This window comes from Apodemus sylvaticus, chromosome 2 (assembly GCF_947179515.1).
Source record: "Apodemus sylvaticus chromosome 2, mApoSyl1.1, whole genome shotgun sequence".
NCBI classification, from domain to species: Eukaryota; Metazoa; Chordata; class Mammalia; order Rodentia; family Muridae; genus Apodemus; species Apodemus sylvaticus.
The window spans coordinates 8,277,442-8,298,894 of record NC_067473.1 but is presented as its reverse complement, the minus strand read 5'-3'; the positions used below and the strand labels follow the sequence as shown (position 1 = coordinate 8,298,894).

Genomic DNA, 21,453 nt, shown 5'->3' with positions numbered 1-21,453 from the left:
ACATAAGGCTTTTCTCTGCGGTGTGTGCCAGTGCTTGCATTTCCTGGAAAGTGATCCCTGCCAACCCTTGTACTTGCTCTGAGTTTGCCTAGGAGTTTATCTGATAGTATAGGAGCCCTACCACCTGCAGAGGAAATAGCTTCCCTTAAGAGCAACCACGATCCCAAAGAAATGATGCAAAACAGAACCTAACTTGCTTTCACGAGTTGCTGGACCAAGGTCTAACAACTGCGTATTTCCCAGATAAGTTCAAATTGTGTCTCTCAAATTACAATTCTCAACTCTTCCTCCAAAATATTAGGCATAAGTCTGAATTCATTTTAAAACTAACACATTTCAAAATTAAGGCTTAACTCAATATTTTTTGTTCAAGTTCCCAAGAACTAGTTAGCCAGAGATGTCATCGAGTTAAAAGCTATTTTTAACGACTTTAAGGGGGTTTTTTTTGTTTTGTTTTTTGTTTAATTTTTGTTTTTGAGATAGGCTAACCTGGAAACTTACTATGTAGAAGAGGCTGGCCTCAAACTCACAGAGATCTGTCTACCTCCAACTCTTAGGATCAAAAGTATGCGGCACCATGCCCAATTAATAAATGATTTAAAAGGTAATTTTGCAACTCTACTCATAGAATAACATTAGCAAACCCAGATGTTCAATAAATTAGTCTCAAACATTCATTCCCAACTTCTTACTATTATGTAAATCTACCCTCTTATCACCTGCCATTTTAACAAATATCCAATTCATAATTTACATCATTGGGAAAATGTTGAGACTATCTCTAAAAATACACCACACTTAGTGTTGTTTTAAGATTTAGAAACCTTAAATTATCCTTGTGGGGATTCAGTAACTTTTTAAGTTAGCCTCAAACTGAACATTTGCATCATAATATTTTCATGCATATACATCATATACATTTTCCTTTCTTTGTAATTTTCTTAATGATTTAACTTTTATTTTTATGCATGTGTGGTGGTTTGAATAGGAATGACCCCTAAAGGAGCATATATTTGAATGCTTGGTCTTTAGGGAGTGGCATTATTAGGAGGAGTGTCCTTGTTGGAGTAGGTATGACCTTGTTGGAGGAAGGTGTCTCTTGAGGTGGACTTTGGGATTTCAAATGCTCCAGCCAGGCCCAGTGGGACTCTCTCCTCCTGCTGCCTGCAGATCCAGATGTGGAAGTCTCAGCTTACCTGTACCAGTACCACATCTCCCTGCATGCAAGCATGCTTCCCGCCAAGACAATAATGGACTAAACCTCTAAAACCTATAAGCAAGTTCAAATTAAGAGACAGCATGGTGTCTCTTCACAGCAACAGAACACTAAGACAGTATGTGTATGTGTTATATATCCAAATGAAATGAAACAACAAAAGAGATTCCTGTATTTCTATGTTTATTGTGGCACTATTCACACTGGTGAAGATAGCACAGCATTGGTGACCATCGACAGAGGAACAGATAAAGGAAAGTGTTATAGAAATACAATAGAGTATTATTCCGCAACAAAGAAGAATAAAACCCTCTTGTCTATGACAAAATAGGTAAAACTGTAGGACATCATGTTAAGTTACATACATCAGACACAGAAAGACAGATATGGCATGTTCTCTTATGCTGTGGTTCTTAAAATAGCTTAAAATTAGCCTAAAATAGCTTAAAATTAGCCTAAAAGAAGAATTCTGAGTACTAGACACATGTGGGATATATGGGAGGTTAGATTTGACCAGCACCACAAAATCTCTATCATCCATGAAAGGTTGGGATGCAGGAAAGGGCCAGTCCTACTGATCCAAAGCTGCAGCATCTCTATGACCCAGAGCAACAGTGAGGATCCAGTATTGATGGTGCCACAAAAGCCTCAAACCAAACCAATGATTCATTGCAATGAACATTTGCAAGTGAAGATGTGTGGACAAAGGAATATACTGTGGGACACACTGTGACATACTACAGCTTACATGATGAGTTTTTTCCCCTATGCTTTGTCTTGGGGTTTGGGGTGTGTGTGTGTGTGTGTGTGTGTGTGTGTGTGTGGTATGTGTATGTGTGGTGTGTATGTGTGTGTGTATATGTGTGTGTGTGTGTGTGGTATGTGTGTATGTATGGTGTATGTATGGAGGTGTGTGTGTGTTTTTATGTGGAGGGAAGGGTTCAAGGGAGTATATGAGGGGACAGGGAGATGAGAAGGATTGGGGTGCGTGATATGAAACTCACAAAGGATCAATAAATTAAACTAAAAAGCCAGATCTAAGTATAAATTCAAGTGTGGAAAGAGTAGGCACCTGCTCAGGGCTGTAGCCTACCACAATGCTTTGGAGCCAGAAAATGGAGGGGAAGTGGTCCCTAAGGAAGAGGAGCCCACAGTGGATCGAAAGAGGAAGGCGAACTGAGAAAGAGGCATCTATTATGGAGCCCAAGGCAGTTGGAGGCCAAAGAGAGCACAGCAGCCCAAACCAAACCCTGTGCGACTGGAGGATGGAAAGAAATAGCACAGGACAGTCAGGTCTACGTGTTCCAATGAAAAATGCAGCAGGCACTGACTCCCGAGGAAACAGAAAACAAGCCAAATTTCAGAGATGCTCTATGATAAAACTTGCCTAATTTTCATCCCAAAGGCTTCAGAAGGGGTGTGAGAGGCTCCCAGGACTCAATGGGGATAACCTTAGCCAAAATGCCCAACACTGGGGAGATGGAACCTCAAGAAACCACCTCAAGGGCCCCAAAATTACAGACCATAGAACTGTTCTGGGCTGAAGGAAATCAAGGAGATATAATAACCACCTGCACCATGCAATCTGGACTTGTCTTAGTCCCTAGAACACAATTGGGGCAATCAAGAAATAGAGCTAACTCTGAGGTCCTCTCTAACTGTAAGAGGCTGCCCTGGCTCCAGTTCTTCAGGAAAAGCAATTCTTTGTCTGCAATGGAAACTTTTCTCTAAATCTTAGGTAATCATAAGTAAAAATGTCCCAGAGAGTGATAATGTTTAAAGAAAACACAATTTTAAAATGGTAAAGATATCCAGACATAGAAGCAGACCTATTTCAACTAACTTAAACCAGGGAGGGAAAGAAAACATGCTGTCAGAGGTTCTTATGTTATAGGCAAAGGGCGTTGAACATCATTTGAAGGTCATCTGTGATATCTAAGAACAAGTAACATAAACCTTGTATGTTGCTGATAAACAAGAAAATGTTAGCAAAAACAAAAGCATCACAAAAATAAACAGCTGTGTATGTGTCAACCATATAATATCACTCAGAAAAACCATAAGAATGACCTGACATGGAGAAACTATTAGGGCAAGAATGATAGACTTCGTTACCTAAAGCTTTAAATTTTCTGACATCAAAATACTCTAGAGACAAAAGAAATAATGTTAAGTGTGATGGTGGAAAATATTCAAATTATTATTCTAGATAAAAGGTTAATATTGCCAAAAATATATAAAGAACTATGACAAACAAGTATGAATTACAATAGAAAGACAGGACATGAGCATATAATTTTTAAAGGAAGGAATTATAAGCAAACATACTTACCCTAACTCCAAGCAATACTCAAACTGAAAGAATGCTATTCAACAAACTCCCACACACCTGGCATATTGCTTGCTCCGGCAGCACCGAGATGTCAAATACTATCCGCCCACCCACAACAGCAATGTCAGAGAAGCTTCCCTCGAGGCTAATCGGTTTTTCATCCGTTTTGGACTTTAGCTTGACCTTCCATTTTTTCAACTGAAGTTCATGTTTTGTAATCTGCAATGAAAATAATTTATAAATTCCACGTAATTGTCCTAAGAGTCGAAGGCAATGATCCTTAGAAAGCACAGTATCTGACATAGCATTAGCACCTGCTGTGCTGCTGACTGCCGTTATTACCTAAATGATAATTTTCCATGTGAACACATACAACTCCCTGGACCATCTTAGCTTTTACAGGCCACTTCTAGTAATTGTCATAAGTATTGGCACAGGCTACCCCTGAAAGACCTGGTGTCATCTCCTCTTTTAGAGAGAAGGAGAGCTGTGGGCCACAGAGAGGAGATCCCAGCTGTGGAACCACTAGCATTTAGAGACAAAGGAATGTGCTAGCGGGGAGATAACCAAAAGAGAGGAGTCAAGGAATATAGTTTAGAGCCCTGTCTGACTTAGTACCAATATGGCATTTCTACTGACACATCTCCTGAAGACTATGTAACAAGAGAACACCTCTATGAGTTGGTGAATATTTTACACAAACCTCTCCCAAACCCACGTACACATTTTAGTATGAGGTATAGTAGAATCGAAGGATGGGCGCATATTAGAAAGCAGCACACCAGCTATCATCCCAGCACAAACCTGTTACTCTCAATCACTGATTGCAGAATGACTGTCCGCCAATCAATTGTATAGCTGGGGGGGGGATTATTAATTCCTAAACATTAAGTTAACTACAATACATAAAGGATAATAATATATTGCTAATATACTATGTAGCAACCACAGCATGTCAAGCATCAGGCTTAAGAGAACCCCATTTTTTCTCAGAGACAATCAGAATAAGTAAAGGAAGAATGCTGGTTGTGTGCAGTCGACCATTCCACCGTTAAACCAAACTGTCAAGCAAAGAGCAATGATCACAACACTAGCTTAGTACACAAAGTGACTGCAAACACGGCATTAGCAGATGCAGTGGCACCCAAAGCAGACATATCCGGCTGGCAGTGTTGAAATGGTTGTCCATAACACCTATCCTTTTCCCATTTCTACTCCTTGTCTCTCTCGCATCTCTGTCTTTGGTATTGCAGACTGCTTAACTCCTCAGGGACATACTTTTAAGGACACAGTGGATCCTTCAGATGGTAATAATACTTTTCCAAACTTAGGAGTGGTACCTGGTGAAGAACCCTTGCCAAATTCCCATCACAGAGTATTAGGCAATGATGAACCAGAGGTTGAGATCCAACCCTTGCTTCCAGCCCAGGGTCTAACTGATGGCACCACCAGTGGCGTGGTGGGACTGATTGTGTCTCTGGCTATTGCCTTCAGTTTTCATCTAAAGTCATCCAGGATCTCCATGGGGTGGCTCAGACCATTCCTACCTTCTAGAGCCAAATAGACTCACGGGCTACCATACTGCTACAAAATTGGTAAGGATTAGATTTACTAAAGCCAAGAGAGAGTGGTGATCTTTGGCTTTTTCTCTGGGAGGAATGTTTCTTCTATGTCAGCCAGTTGGGTATAGTAAAAGACAAGATCAGACAACTCCAGACGGAACTCCAAAATCATATGAAACAGCTCTGTTCTTCTGGCCAGTGGCTCTGACAGTCCAATGTAGAATTGGTATTACTCATCTTAATGCTGCTTCTCCTCCTTTTCTTAATCCTACTAGTTGTACCTTACACTTCCTTCTTATCTAGATTTCTTCAGCAACAGATAGGTCCAAAAGATTTCTAACCAGACTTTTTAATCAGTTGCTTTTACAGGAGTAAAGACCCGTAGCTATTGGAGGTGGTTCACTCCTGATGATACACAGCCTGTAATGGTCAAGTTTGCCCAAAGGCCTTCTACACTCACACTCATCTGGAAGTACTACAATGCTAACATTGCCCCTTTCACAACCCCTAATTGTTCATCAATAACAAACACAAATGGGATGACTGTAGGACCCTCAAGACACATGAGGCCAGGCCACGGCCCCAGGATCTCCAAGGCTAGGTTCCACCCACAAAAACACTCTAACTGCCCTAATTACCAGGCCCAGGCCCTCCCTACAGTGTAAAAAGCCCAAGCTCTGGACTTGAAATCCCACCAATCCCCACCCTGGAAAGCATCACCCACCCACCCAAGAAATCCAACAAACCCTGTCTTCTGCCCAGGTCCCTGCTGCTTCTCACCTATGCAGAGACAACCACTGATGTGTTTATAAAAAGACAAAGAGGTATAATATGTTCTATGGTGTCCCTTCCCCCACAGCATTGAGCTGGCTGGCAGCCCCCACTCTTCCGCTGGTGTTATCTCCAGCCCTTGTTCCTTGGGAACAATAAGGGCGCTTTCACCTTGACGACCAAGGCTGCCTCAGGGCAGTCTCACCTGGAGACCAGCAGAGACCCACTAGACTTGAAGCAGGCGACTCGCTGAGAAGTGGAGCCAAGGAGTTCTCAGCCTGCTCCTTGATGTGTGTGTGTGTGTGTGGGGGGGGGGGGGTTGTTTTTAATAGACTATATATTTTGGCTAAATAATAGTAAAGTCAGTCTTGATCAGCAAACTGTCATCTCGACTCATCTCTCTTTCGTCCCCTTCCCGTTTATCCCCAGAATTCTCTTCCAGGTATCCGTTCGCATGTGGCCTTGGGCGGCTACACTATGGGGGTGTGGTAAGGTGTCAGGTGCCTCAGCAGGCCCATGAGGAGACATCCCCTCCCCCTGCAGGACAGCCACATGACAGTATAGTGTAGAATAGAGTTTATTCAGGGCATGGAGAGGGCTGTTAAGAGGGTAGTCAGTCGAGGAAAAGAAAGGCAGAGAGAGAGAGAGAGAGAGCGGGGTAGAGGCTGGCCATGACCATGTGGAGAGAGAGAGGATGGGAACGGGGAAGAGAAGAGTCCAATAGGGCAAAAGAGAAACAAGAGAGCATGGAGGGACAAGCAGCCTCTTTTATAGTGGGCCAGGCCTACCTGGCTGTTGCCAGGTAACTGTGGGGTGAAGTTTAGACAGAATGCTAACAACCATCCTCTTAGGTTCTTCCCTCCCCATAAATCTCTTGTGTGAGATTTGTTGTGCCTTTTGCGGTATTCCTCAGCTCCAAATACCAGAATACCTTTCCCCCAAGACCTGTAACACAGTGTCTTTATCAATATACTTGAACAAAATATTGAAATGATTTTTTTCCTTCTTTAAAACAAATAGCATCTAACATCATACCAAGTCGTCTTCTCTTGTCTTACTCTTGTGTCTGGCTCGCTCCTTCCATTTTGCTAGTATAATTCTTTGTCTTTGTAAATAGAACAAATGTCGCAACCGGAGCAGTGTAGCTGCAGGAAATGTGCATTAAGTGTAGTTAAAGCTAGTTCCAAAAACACTATGAACAGTTTGTGTTTCATTTTAATCACACTAAAATTACTTTTGATAGCATTTGATAGTGCTCTAGGGGCTTTTAAATAAGTAATAGTTTTAAATATATAAATATCCCCTTTGCCCCTTGAAATTTAGATATAATGAACATATATAAACAAATATGCATATATTATTTGTTTTTAAAGAAACAAATTAACCTTTTACAAAACTCAGAGATCTAAGCATTTCATAGAAACACAATCACCAGGTAATATTTCGATCCAAGGACTTTGAATTATAAGTTCTAGATCAAATCGATTGCCTGATACATGTTAATGGGGTTGGGGGACAGGCTGGAGAGCAGGCAAGAGCCTCATCTGCACCTGGCTGCACCTGGCTGTATCTGACTGCACCTGGTTACACCTGGCTGCACTGGTTACATCTGGGTTGCACTGGCTGCACCTGGCTGTATCTGACTGCACCTGGTTACACCTGGCTGCACTAGCTGTACTGGTTACACCTGGCTGCACCTGGCTGCACCTGGCTGCACTGGCTGCACTGGTTACATCTGGTTGCACTGGTTACATCTGGCTGCACTGGCTGCACTGGCTGCACCTGGCTGCACCTGGCTGCACCTGGCCGCACCTGGCTGCACCTGGCCGCACCTGGCTGCACCTGGCTGCACCTGGCTACACTGGTTACATCTGGCTCTACTGGCTGCACCTGGCTGCACCTGGCCGCACCTGGCTGCACCTGGCTACACTGGTTACATCTGGCTCTACTGGCTGCACCTGGCTGCACCTAGCTGCACTGGTTACATCTGGCTGCACTGGTTACATCTGGCTGCACTGGCTGCACTGGCTGTACCTGTTTGCACCTGCCTGGACCTGGCTTCAGACCCTCCTGTTTTGTCTCAGAAGAGGAAGTTCAGAGTTTGTTTTGGCTTTTTGTTTTACTTCCCTTTTCAACTAAAAATGGGTATCTGACTTGTGCATGAATACTTCTGACATTTAAAGTTTGACAGTGTCATTTTTCATTTGAATGCTGTGCAAACAGAACAAAACATAGCAGCTAACAGCATTCAGCATCATGGGTGAAAATTTAAAGCCTTTTTGTTTGTTGCTATACCTGCCAGTGGGCTGGAACCTCACTGACCATCATAATTTTGTCCTAAAATCTAAGCTCTTCGAGAAGCCAGTACTCTACCAGGTTAGTTAGGCTGTTGTTACCAGCTGAGGCGGGAGTGTGCATCACAATGCCACACCTGCTGCACTCTCATTTCTTCCACTCATTTTCATTTAAATGCTTTTTACTTGAGTTGTTACCTATCAAAATTGCATTTCTACGCATGTAAATACTAAGGTCAATTTCAGCTTGTCTCAGCTAAATTGTAACAAGTATGAAGTTAAAACATTCTGGAAGAAATGAGCACATTATTTTTTTTCATTACCTCATTTTTATATCACTTGATATTACTAGATTATATATCTTCTAAACAAAATTATGATATTTCTTAGGCATTTTAAGACATTGCTTGAAATTAGTATATGATAAAATATTTAAATACTATAAATCAATGCTACCCTTTGTTCATTTTAATGGTATTACTTTGAGAATCATAGTTTAGGCTTACTACTTGGAATTTTTGACAATAATCAAACAAAACTAAGTTTTTATGATTGAGAGTTAAATGAAACAAATGCGCTGTGACTTGAGGGTAGAGAAGGGGACAGTGTCAGAGAAGTGTCACCATGTAAATGTAACTTGGGTCTTGTTAAGAGATTATGTAACTAAGACATTACATAGCTTTGGGGTTTTACTTTTAACGTATAAGAAATGTATGGATTCTTTGCCTGCATGTCTGACTGTGGAGCTTGTGTTTGCCTGGCACCCATGGAAGTCAGAAGAGAGTATCAGATCCCCTGTCCCTGAAGTTAGACAGTTGTGAGCTGCCACATGGGTACTGAGACTTGAGCTCAGGCCATAAATCTAATATATAATTTACAAGTCTGTGATGAGTTAGGGAAGCATAAGATGGCCCGGGGCATACTTAAGTGGACAAGGGGGAAAGCCCCACGGGTGGGGTTAAGGAAAAAGAGAGCAGAGGGAGGGGCAGAAAGAGGGCCAAGGCTCCATGTGGTCCCACCTCAGTGAGGGTGGGAGCCTCAGGAGACCAAAGCAGAGGAGAGGGGGCACCAAAGGGAAGGGAAAGAGGAGTGGGGGACAAGGGAGCAGGAGGACACAGGATGGACGAGTAGTGCCAAGAGACAAGAGCCCAGAGGGCAGAGAAGACGGGAGGTTAGTCCAGGGCATCCAGACTCTCCAAGGACCTTGCCGTTCACCAATTTTGAAAAGTGTCATTTCCTACTACGACCACCTTGTGACAAGCTGGCCAGGTAATCAGTCCTTAACCCTTTGTTGTGTTTATGATAAAACTTTCAAAGTTCACTTGGAGGCAGAGACAGACTGCACAGCCCAAAAGGAAATGATTTCAGCTGGCTCTGGTGACTCACACCTATAATCTCAGAATGCCAGGGCTGAAGCAGGAAGATTGTCCTAGGCCATCCTAGGCTACATAGTAAGACCTTGTACCAAGTGCAAGAGTGAGATTAACCAACTTTTTTGATTTGGCACAACTTTATAGGTATAATTTCAAATGCAAAAAGCTACAACTGAAAGGCGGGCGTCCTCTGGCCCTGCTGAGATTCCATGTGTGTTGCCCATGCATCACAGAGAAAATTGTTCTTTAAGCTTCTCCACATGGACATCAAATGAAATGTGTATGAGGAATGCAGATTTCCACATCAATGTTGGTTTGGAGAAAGAATATATACTATTGGCTCTGTATTGTTTGTAAGAGCTGGAAGCAGCTGGGTCTGTTGGGACAAGCTTGTGATCTCAGCTACTGGGAGGCTAGAGGATTGCAAGTTCAAGGCCCACCTGGACAACTTAGCAAGACTTTGTCTCAAACTTAAAAACAAAAGGGAATCAGTGGATAAAGCTCTGTGGAGGAGTGCTCACTTAGTTTGTACAGAGCTCTAGGTTCATTATCAGACCAAAAAGACAACAGTAGATACTTATTCATACATGCATACATGCATATGTGCACATATGCACATATGATTTGATTTTAACCGTGAGTACTTTCCAATGCAATAAAATATTTTAAAATAAATCTAACCAAATCATTTGGCTTTGTTATTGTGTTTTGTTTTGTTTTGCTTTGCTCTGTTATGACAGGGATTTACTATACAGCCCAGGCTGGCCTTGAATTCACTGCTCTGTCACAGTGTTCGGAGTGCCGGTCGGCATGCACCATCACACCTTATAGTAAGTACTTTTAATTGGTTCATTTGATAACAATTCCCTAACATTAAAGTAACCCATTCTCTAGACACATCCTTAACCATTGGTTCATTAACACCAACACTAATTGCTATGGTGTGAACACTTACTTATAAGCCTTTCTCTACTCATAACCGTGTAGGAGAACCAGCGATTAAAAATGTATTTTTGGCATCTCAAATTGTCATGCGCTATTGCTTTGTCCATTTTTTCTGCCATGATAGCCTCTTGATTTGCACGAGGTATTGCAACTTCTTTCCAACCACTGCAGGAAAAAGATACAAAAAAAAAAAACCCATTACTTTCAAAATATAATGTTGAAACTAGGATAATATAATAGTAAATAAATCAAGAGGAATAAGAAGTGAGATTACTTTTATCCCCTCAAAATCACAGCAAGAAAAAAACTGTAAATTGGGGGTATGTCTTGAAGAATTCCTGATAGTTGAGGGGGGAAGGTAAAATGCTATATGGCAGTCTTATTTCTTTAATAAAATAACCACATCTTGGGGCAACATTATTATTATAACTTCAATTTATGCAGAGAATCATCTTTAATGATGATTTCAAAAATTTAAAAAAAGGTCAGATAGTGGTGCCTTTAACCCAGCACTCTGGAGGCAGAGGTGGGTGGATCTCTATGAGTCTGAGGCTAGCCTGGTCTACTTAGTGAGTTTTAGGCTAGCTAGGGCTACATAGTGAAACTCTGCTTTGAAAAAAAATTAAAAAGGAATTTTGGTTCCCAAGCATATCCAACTCCAAGGACTTTTGACACCTTCTATTTCAGAGAAGATGTGTTGTTACTAAGCATAGGTTCATCAACAAATACTCTTTATTGATTTGAGAATTGCTCTTTCTAACTCAATGAAGAATTGAGTTGGGATTTTGATGGGGATTGCATTGTTATAAACAAATCAATAAATGTACTGGAAGCAAGGGTGGCCAGGAGTGGGCTTTCCTCTGCATGGATAATGGCAGGGATAAAGGAGCAAAGAAAAAGAAATAATATGTAAAAACACATCCTTACCTGAAATGGGTCTTTACTAAATGTCCAGTGTAAAATGTGCACGCTTTTATCATCAACTCTGGAGTCACCTAAAATAAAGAAGCAATTGAGCTATATGTTAGAAACAAATAGGACATTTCCCCTGTGCCCATGTGCTCAAGGGTCTTCCCCAGTTTCTTTTCTGTTAGTTTCAGTGTGTCTGGTTTTATGTGTAGGTCCTTGATCCACTTGGACTTGAGCTTTGTACAAGGAGATAAGAATGGATCAATTTCCATTCTTCTGCATGCTGCCAGTTGAACCAGCATCATTTGTTGAAAAGGCTATCTTTTTTCCACTGGATGGTTTTAGCTCCTTTGTCAAAGATCAAGTGACCATCGGTGTGTGGGTTCATTTCTGGATCTTCAATTCTATTTCATTGATCTACCTGCCTGTCACTGTACCAATACCACGCAGTTTTTAACACTATTGCTCTGTAGTACTGCTTGAGGTCTGGGATACTGATTCCTCCAGAAGTTGTTTTACTGTTGAGAATAGTTTTTGTTATCCTGGGGTTTTTGTTACTACAGATGAATTTGAGAATTGCTCTTTCTAAGTCTATGAAGAATTGAGTTGGGATTTTGATGGGGATTGCATTGAATCTGTATATTGCTTTTGGCAAGATGGCCATTTTTACTATATTAATCCTACCAATCCACGAGCATGGAAGATTTTCCCACCTTCTGAGGTCTTCTTTGATTTCTTTCTTCAGAAACATCTGCCAGAGGGCTAATATCCAGTATATACAAAGAACTCAAGGTAGACTCCAGAGAGCCAAATAACGCTATTAAAAATGGGGTACAGAGCTAAACAAAGAATTTTCACCTCAAGAACTTAAAATGGCTGAGAAGCACCTAAAGAAATGTTCAACATCCTTAGCCATCAGGGAAATGCAAATCAAAACAACCTTGAGATTTCACCTCATACCAGTCAGAATGGCTAAGATCAAAAACACAGGAAACAGCAGGTGCTGGTGAGGATGTGGAGAAAGAGGAACACTCCTCCACTGCTGGTGGGATTGCAAGCTGGTACTACCACGCTGGAAATCAGTCTGGCAGTTCCTCAGAAAATTGGACATAGTACACCTGAGGACCCTGCTATACCACTCCTGGACATATACCCAGAGGATTTCCCAGAATGTAATAAGGACACATGCTCCACTATGTTTATAGCAGCCCTATTTATAATAGCCAGAAGCTGGAAAGAACCCAGATGTCCCTCAATGGAGGCATGGATACAGAAAATGCGGTATATTTACACAATGGAGTACTATTCAGCTATTAAAAACATGAATTGATGAAATTCTTAGGCAAATGGGTGGAACTGGAGAATGTCATCCTGAGTGAGGCAACCCAATCACAAAAGAATACACATGGTATGTACTCACTGATAAACGGATATCAGCCCAGAAGCTGGGAATACCCAAGACACAATTCACATATCAAATGATGCCCAAGAAGAAGGAAGGAGGGACCCTGGTCCTGGAAAGGCTCTATGCAGCAGTGTAGGGGAATACCAGGACAGGAAAGCAGGAGGGGGTTGATTGGGGAACAGGAGGAGGAAAGAGGGTTTATGGGGCTGGAGGGGAGGGTGGAACCAGGAAAGGGGAAATCATTTGAAATGTAAATAAAGAATATATCTAATTAAAAAAAAAAGAAATAAGTAGGACAAAGCTGGGTGGTGATATCACACCTTCCATCCCAGCATTGAGGAGGTGGAGAAGGGGGGTGGGGAGGGGAAGGATCTCTCTGAGTTTGAGGCCAGCCTGTCTATGAGGTAAGTTCCAGGCTAGCCAGGACTACACTGAGAGACCCTGTCAAGAAAGAAAAGAGAGGTGCAAGAGAGCCCTCGGCACGACTGACAAGGAGATGGGACCAGAACTGCCTCTGGGGAGAGGAGGGGAGGAATGAACACCATTTACATATTTAAAAATTATACTATATACATTTATCACCTTTTTTTACTGAAATCATGTCTTTTTATATATTTTCATAAATTCTTTGAAAACTCCATACACATGTACAATGCCTTTTGACCACATTCACCTCTGATTCTCCCAGACTCACTCCCATAACTCCCCCCTTTTATACACCGTTGAATCAGATCCAGTTTATGCTGCTCATACATGCATGGATATGGAGCTAACCTTTGGAACATGGGCAGCCTACCAGGGACTATACCGCTAAAGAAAACTAACTCCTCCTCAATGATGTAAAGATGACTGGCTGGATCTTGCTCAGGTCTGATACAGGCAACCACAGCTATGACTTCATGAGTACATCAGATCTGTCTTGTTCATGACACTGTTTCATCCTGGTCTTTCTTCACCTCTGGCTCTTACGTATCCTGTACCCCACTCCCCACTTTCCTGCCGTGTTCCCTGAGTAGAGTCACACCTTTGAATGATCTTGTTACATCCCACTTACTTTAAAACATTTCAAGGTAAACAATTATGTTATTGTTATTATCAGCTATATTTATGAGTGTTTAATTGCAGAATTGAAGATAGGATTCAGTTGGTAGACTGTTGGCCCAACATATACAAAGTCCTAGGTTCTAACCCCAGTAATACATGCCTGAAACCCCCAATTCCCATAGTAGCACAAGACTGTAATCCCAGCACTCAAGAGGCAGAGGAAGGAGGATCAAGATCATTCCCAGCTACAACAAGGTTTAAAGCCAGCCTGAGTTACATGAGACCTTGGCTCAAAAAGAAAAGAAAAAGCAATTGTAGACCGTTGGCCACAGTCGAGACTGATTTTTGCCTGTCAGTACTGTAAAATGATATTCTCAACTCTAAAAAAACAAAAACAAAAAAATCTCCTCTAAAAAAAGAAACAAACAAAGCAAAACTCATGCAAGAATGCTTCACCCACCAGGACCACAAAATAAAATTAAAATAAAATAAAATAAAATAAAATAAAATGTTTAAGTTTGATGCCTTCTCAGGAGTTAAGTAATTATCCAGTCTCTTTTGTTTGTTAGTTTGGTTGGTTGGTTGGTTGGTTGGTTGGTTGGTTGGTTGGTTGGTTGGGTTTTTTTTCCCAGACAGGATCTCACTATGTAACTGTGACTGTCCTGTAGTTATTCTAGGTAGAAGAGTCTGGCCTCGAGCACACAGAGATCTACCTGCCTCTGCCTCCAAGTGCTGGGATTACAGGTGTGTGTCACTACACTGCCCATCTCTATCTGGTCTCAAAGGAAAAGAAATACTATGACAGATAGCAAGGTTCAGGATCTGATTGCCAACATTCCTATCTAGAGCACAGGCCCTACTTCTCGCAGACCATTAAACCCTAGGATCCTAGGGTTAACTTTATTTACATCTGTGAGGCTATTTAAATCCCATGGGTTTTTTCCTATTTTAATTTTAGGTTTTTGTTAGATGCTCTGATGATAGCACCATTTTAAAAAGCTGTATATGGGGCCTGGTGATGGTGGTCATCCCTTTAATCCCAGCACTCTGGGAGACAGAGGCAGGCAGATTTCTGTTCCAGGCCAGCCTTGTCTACAAAGCAATTCCAGGATAGCCAGGGCTACACAGAGAAACTCTGCCTCAAAACAAAACAAAACAAAACAGAAAGCCAAAAGCTATATATGGCATATAAAAAATTCTCAAAATATAAATTTAAAAGAAACCTTTTAAAGCTGTATATTTGAATATATCTCTTAGACATATTTAAGGAGTAAATTTATAGAAGATTATAGATAGATTTGTGCTGTGTGTCTATGTGTCTCTCTGTATACATCTCTGTTTCTGTGTATGTGTGTGTGTGTGTATGTGTGTGTGTTTGTAAGAAGTCACTGAGGAGAGGAAAATAATATAATTTTTCATATTTTAAAGAGTAGACTAAAAAAATACTAAAATGGTTACCTAAAGAGAGGGATAGATTAGAAATATCTCAATATCAATCCTGCATTTCATAGTGTTACACATAACTAGAAAAGTATAATTATATCAAAGAGAAAAGAAGGTGACATTAACATTGAACAATAAGTACTTCGGGTAAAAAAAATAGTTATTACTTTCATTGAAACTACCTAATAGGATGCATTCATCTTATGGGCAAAAAGAATTGTATGATGTCTCTAATGTGAATTCAGTATTCTTTAAAAGAAAATATTTTTTCATGTGTCTAAGTGTCTGCCTGAATGTGTACCATGTGAGAGTTGGTGTACTTAGGAGCCAGAAGAGGGTGTCAGACCCCCTGGAACTAGAACTATAGACTTTTGTGAGATGCCATGTTGGTGTCAGGACCCAACCCATGTCCTGAACAAGATCAGCATGAATATGCAATTATGCTCTGCCTACAGGACATTTAATCGTTCCAGTTGTCAACTAGAAGCAGTGATTCTGATCACTGGTGGTCATTTATGTTAAGACCTAAAGGACTTCTAAGACTCATGGTGCATTAATTAAAAGTCAGTCAAGCAGACCATGTGGGCCTCCCAAGTTGACAGAGTTTAGCATGAAAAGAGAAAAATGCAGGGAACTTGAGAGATGGCTCAGCACTTAGGAGCACTGTCTGATCGTGCAGAGGCCCTGGGCTGGATTCCCAGCACCCACATATTCCACAACCATCTGCAACTCTAGTTCCAGGGGACCCTGTGCCCTCTTCTGACCTCCTCGGGAACTGCATGTGAGGTACTCAGACATTCACACAGGCAAAATACTCGTACACATAGAATCAATTTTAAATGTTTTTTATTTAAAAAAATAGAAAAAGAACCTTAATGACATCAACTTTCGACAATGAATATAGAAAACTTAGCAACAAGTATGGCCGGAGCAAAGAATGATCATGTAAAGTAGTTTATAAGACACATTATGATTCCTTAATAGAAACAAGACAAGAGAAATGTTGTTAATTACAGAAGAATTAGAATTCTGACTTGAACAGAACCTTAAATAAGAAGACAATTTGGGAAATTACTCAAAAATGGAATAATTATGCCTGGATATAATTAGCACTAGGAGATATTCAACTATTGTTGCAATTATGTAAAATAATGGCATTGTTTCTGCCTTGTTTTTTCTTTTTTACAATTACTTTAATGGATACACACAAACAAAAGATATATGTGTATATATATATATACATATATATATGAGTATAATATATATACTAATGATACACTGTATAACATCTTGTTCAATATGCACTGGGTAATTTGAACATACCTCCTCAAACATTTACCACTTTTTCATAGTAATAACTTCCAAAACCTTCTAGGTTTCTAAAATTATTTGTTACATTTTTACTTATTTATGATGTGCGTGTTCATGCCACAGCTCTTATGTGCAAGTCAAAGAGCAGCTTACATGAGTCAGAAAGCTTCTTCCTCTACCATATAGATGCCAGGGATTGGTCTCAGTGCTGAGCCATCAGGCCAGTGCTTCTTTAGCTTTGTTAGATGCTTGGTACATTGTACCTATAACCACTTCTACAGCCGGCATATCTGTCTGTCACTGGACCACTAATCATTCGTTCTCCATTGTTTTCTTTGTCTTCCAGCCCCAATCTCCCAGGCCTCTGATAATGACCAGTCTACTCTCAAACTATAAGATCAATATTTTTTTAGGTTCTATTACTGAGCTCATGAGACGCTGATCTTTCTGAGCCTGACTGGTTTCCCTTAATGTTGTCTCCATTCATATTTCTGGAAATAAGGAACTTCCTTTTTTTCATGGTTGAAGAATATTTTGTTGTATGTATGCACTTTTTCCTATTTTATTATTTCTTCATCACCAGATAGAATGTTAGTACACCTTGACAGGCACATGTTGGCCTTTACCACTAAACACACATACACACACACATGCATGAATGCACAGTGGCTAGGCCTGACCACATGTTTGATCAACTTCACAGGTGTATATGCATACTTAATATACATATGCCTACATATGTATATAGGTACATATATACAGACAGACAGGCATATTTTCACTTGATGGATAGAGCAGAGCACCAACAGCCACACTATTTTTTCTCCCAGTCTTTTTATACCTTCTTAGACAACAGTTTTTAATAAAATTACTTCACAGATAAAATATTACATAAAAGGGAGTTACATACAGAAGGATGTCAATAGTAATTTTAAAGCAGTGGTTTATTCTGTAAGCTCATTGTAAGTTTAAAGCAACAGTTTCACATGGCCTCGCTTTATCATAGTGCTTATCTGTGGCTTCATCCTTGGATCTGACCTAGAATGAGTGTTTTTCCTAGATCATAAATCCCAAGCCTATTTCTGTTTCTAGTTCAATTTATGAAAGTTCATTGTTTTCCTTATCATGCAGCCTTTACTTACTATTCTACGATGAAGAGACACATTCTATTCTTGGTTCTAACTTTTTCACATCTTTCTGACAAAACAACTAAAACCATCTCCTTAAACTTTCTTCATAAAATTATTTGAATCAAATCAAGAATGCTATAAAGTTATTAATTCATCTAAACAGCATTAATTCATGCAAGTTCGTCTTCATGTGGATCTACAGGAAATTTGCCCAATAGGGTGGGCTGATGCCCAGGTCTCATTAGGTTATGTAATAGGAAAGGCATATCAGCATTGAGAAGCAATCCTAGGACAAAGTCTTTGGGACTGTGCCTCTCCAGAGTGCACCCATCACAGCCATATTTGCTTGCCATAGCCTTTCCCATATGGCTTCTGTCAAGAATGGCACCCAAGGTCTTATATATTTAGATGATGAGTTACCAGGAAGTGTAAACTATTTGAAAACAATTAGATGAATTAGGATGTGTAAGCTTGTTGGAGGAAGTGTGTCATTAGGGGTGGTTTTGGAGGTTTCCAAAAGCACACAGCAGGTCAGTGTTTCTGAATGTTGCCTGTATGTGAGGATGAATCTCTCAGCTATAGCTCCATGCCATGATTGACACCATGCTCCCATCATGATGAGCATAGAGCAGCCTTCTGAAACTGTAAAGCAAGTCCTAACTAAATGGTTTCTTTCTCGAGAGTTGTCTTGATTGTAGTGTCTCTTCACAGCAATAGAACAGTGACTAAGACACTCTTCACAGTTTCCTCAGTCAGCTTTCTTATAAAACCAAGGCTACTTGGCATCATCAGAACCCAATTCTCCCAACATAGCAAGACCTAGATTCACCATCACACCAGAAAAGCAAGATTCAGATCTAAAATCACATCTCATGATGCTGATAGAGGACTTCAAGGAGGACATAAATAACTCCATTAAAAAAAATACAGGAGAACACAGGTAAACAGCTAGAAGCCCTTAAAGAGGAAACACAAAAGTCCCTTAAGAATTATGGGAAAACACAAACAGGCAAAGGAAATGAACAAAACCATCCAGGATCTAAAAATGGAACTAGAAACAATAAAGAAATCACAAAGTGAGACAACCCTGGAGCTAGAAAACCTAGGAAAGAGATCATGAGTCACAGATGTAAGCATCACCAACAGAATACAAGAGATAGAAGAGAGAATCTCAGGTGTAGAAGATAACATAGAAAACATTGACACAACAGTCAAAGAAAATACAAAAAGCAAAAAGATCCTGACCCAAAATACCCAGGAAATCTAGGACACAATGAGAAGACCAAACCTAAGGATAATAGGTATAGAAGAGAGTGAAGATTCCCAACTTAAAGGACTAGCAAGTATCTTCAACAAGACTATAGAAGAAAACTTCCCTAACCTAAAGAAAGAGATGCCCATGGACATACAAGAAACCTACAGAACTCCAATTAGACTGGACCAGAAAAGAAATTACTCCTGTCACATAATAATCAAAAGACCAAATGCACTAAACAAAGAAAGAATATTAAAAACAGTAAGGGGGAGTTTCGATCTTCTCTCTAGCGACTGAGGAGGTGGGTACAGCCAGGAGCACAGGCAACACAGGAGTGGCAGAGCAGCTGGGACAGGGTCCATCCAGGCTCTACCTGCACCCAGGAGTTGGGCAGCACCACGGCACTCTGTGCTAGGGGAGAGCTGGGTACCCAGGGGTGCTGAGACAAGCTTGCAGGCACGCAGGAGGGACAAACACCAGCCATAGACAGCAGGACCAAATAACACCAGACATAACCAGATGGAAAAGGGCAAACATAGGAATGTACCAACAGAAATCAAGGCAACATGGCACCATCCCAAACCAATTCTCCCACAACAGCAAGTCCTGGATAACCCAACATACTGGAAAATCAAGATTTAGATTTAAAATCACAGCTCATGATGCTACTAGAGGGCTTCAAGAAGGACATAAATAACTCCCTTAAAGAAATACAGGAAAATACAGGTCAACAGGTAGAAGCCCTTAAAGAATTACAAGAAGGTACAACCAAACAGGTGAAGGAATTGAACAAAACCATCCAGGATCTAAAGATGGAAGTAGAAACAATAAAGAAATCACAAAGGGAAACAACTCTGGACATAGAAAACCTAGGAAAGAAGTCAGGAGTCATGGATGCAAGCATCAACAACAGAATACAAGAGATAGAAGAGAGAATCTCTGATGCAGAAGATACCATAGGAAGCATTGAAGCAACAGTCAAAGAAAATGCAAAATGCAAAAAGCTCCTAAACCAAAACATCCAGGAAATCCAGGACAAAATGAGAAGACCAAACCTAAGGATTATAGGTATGGAAGAGAGCAAAGATATCCAACTTAAAGGTAAATGTCTTCAACAAAATTATAGAAGAAAACTTCCCTAACCTAAAGAAAGAAATGCCCATGAACATACAAGAAGCCTACAGAACTCCAAATAGATTGGACCAGAAAAGAAATTCTGCCCATCACATAATAATAAAATTACCAAATGCACTAAACAAAGAAAGAATATTAAAAGCAGTAAGGGAAAAAGGTCAAGTAACATATAAAGGCAGGCCTATCAGAATTACACCAGACTTCTCACCAGAGACTAAGAAAGCTAGAAGATCCTGGACAGGTGTCATATAGACCCTAAGAGAACACAAGTGTCAACCCAGGCTGCTATGCCCTGCAAATCTGTCAATTACTATAGAAGGAGAAACCAAGATATTCCATGACAAAAACAAATTTACACAGTATCTTTTCACAAATCCAGCCCTTCAAAGGATAATCGATGGAAACACCAACAAAAGGAGGGAAACTTCATACTAGAAAAAGCAAGAAATTAATCTTCTTTTAACAAACCAAAAAGAAGAGAGCCATACAAACATAACCCCACCTCTAACAAGAAAAATAACAGGAAGCAACAATCACTCTTCCTTAATATCTCTTAATATCAATGGACTCAATTCTACAATAAAAAGACATAGACTAGCAGACTGGATACATAATCAAGACCCAACATTTTGCTGCATATAGGAAACTCACCTCTGGCACAAAGACAGACACTATCTCAGAGTAAAAGACTGGAAAACAATTTTCCAAGCAAATGGTCTCAAAAACCAAGCTGGTGTAGCCATTCTAATATCAAATAAAATTGACTTTCAACCTAAAACCTTATCAAAAAAGATAAGTAAGGACACTTCATACTTATCAAAGGAAAAATCTACCAAGATAAACTCTCAATTCTGAATATGTATGCTGCAAATACAAGGGCACACACATTCATAAAAGAAACTTTACTAAAGCTCAAAGCACACATTGCACCCCACACAATAATAGTGGAAGACTTCAACACCCACTCTCATCAACGGATAGATCAGGGAAACACAAACTAAACAGTAAAACTAACAGAAGTTATGAACCAAATGAATTTAACAGATATCTATAGAACTTTTTTTCCAAAAACAAAAGAATATACCTTCTTCTCAGCACCTCATGGTACCTTCTCCAAAACTGACCATATACTCAGTCACAAAACAGACCTCAGCAGATATAAGAATCACCCTATCAGCTGTACCCTATCAGATCACCATGGACAAAGGCTGGTCTTCAATAACAACAAAAACAAAAGAAAGCCCACATACACATGGAAACTGAACAACATTCTACTCAACAATACCTTGGTCAAGGAAGAAATAAAGAAAGAAATTAAAGTTTTTTTTA

At 40.3% G+C, this 21,453-nt stretch overlaps 1 protein-coding gene across 1 annotated transcript in view; it reads right to left on the bottom strand.

Moving 5' to 3' along the window:
* The window catches only part of Fbxl13 (F-box and leucine rich repeat protein 13), a 192,167-nt gene that overhangs the window by 151,450 nt on the left and 19,264 nt on the right, over positions 1-21,453 (bottom strand). Inside the window, exons 4-7 of the mRNA XM_052173092.1 lie at positions 11,421-11,488; positions 10,504-10,658; positions 6,917-7,026; positions 3,606-3,767 (exon numbers count right to left, since the gene is read on the bottom strand). Coding sequence (XP_052029052.1) covers positions 3,606-3,767; positions 6,917-7,026; positions 10,504-10,658; positions 11,421-11,488 — 495 coding nt within the window. The remainder of the gene's footprint in view (positions 1-3,605; positions 3,768-6,916; positions 7,027-10,503; positions 10,659-11,420; positions 11,489-21,453) is intronic.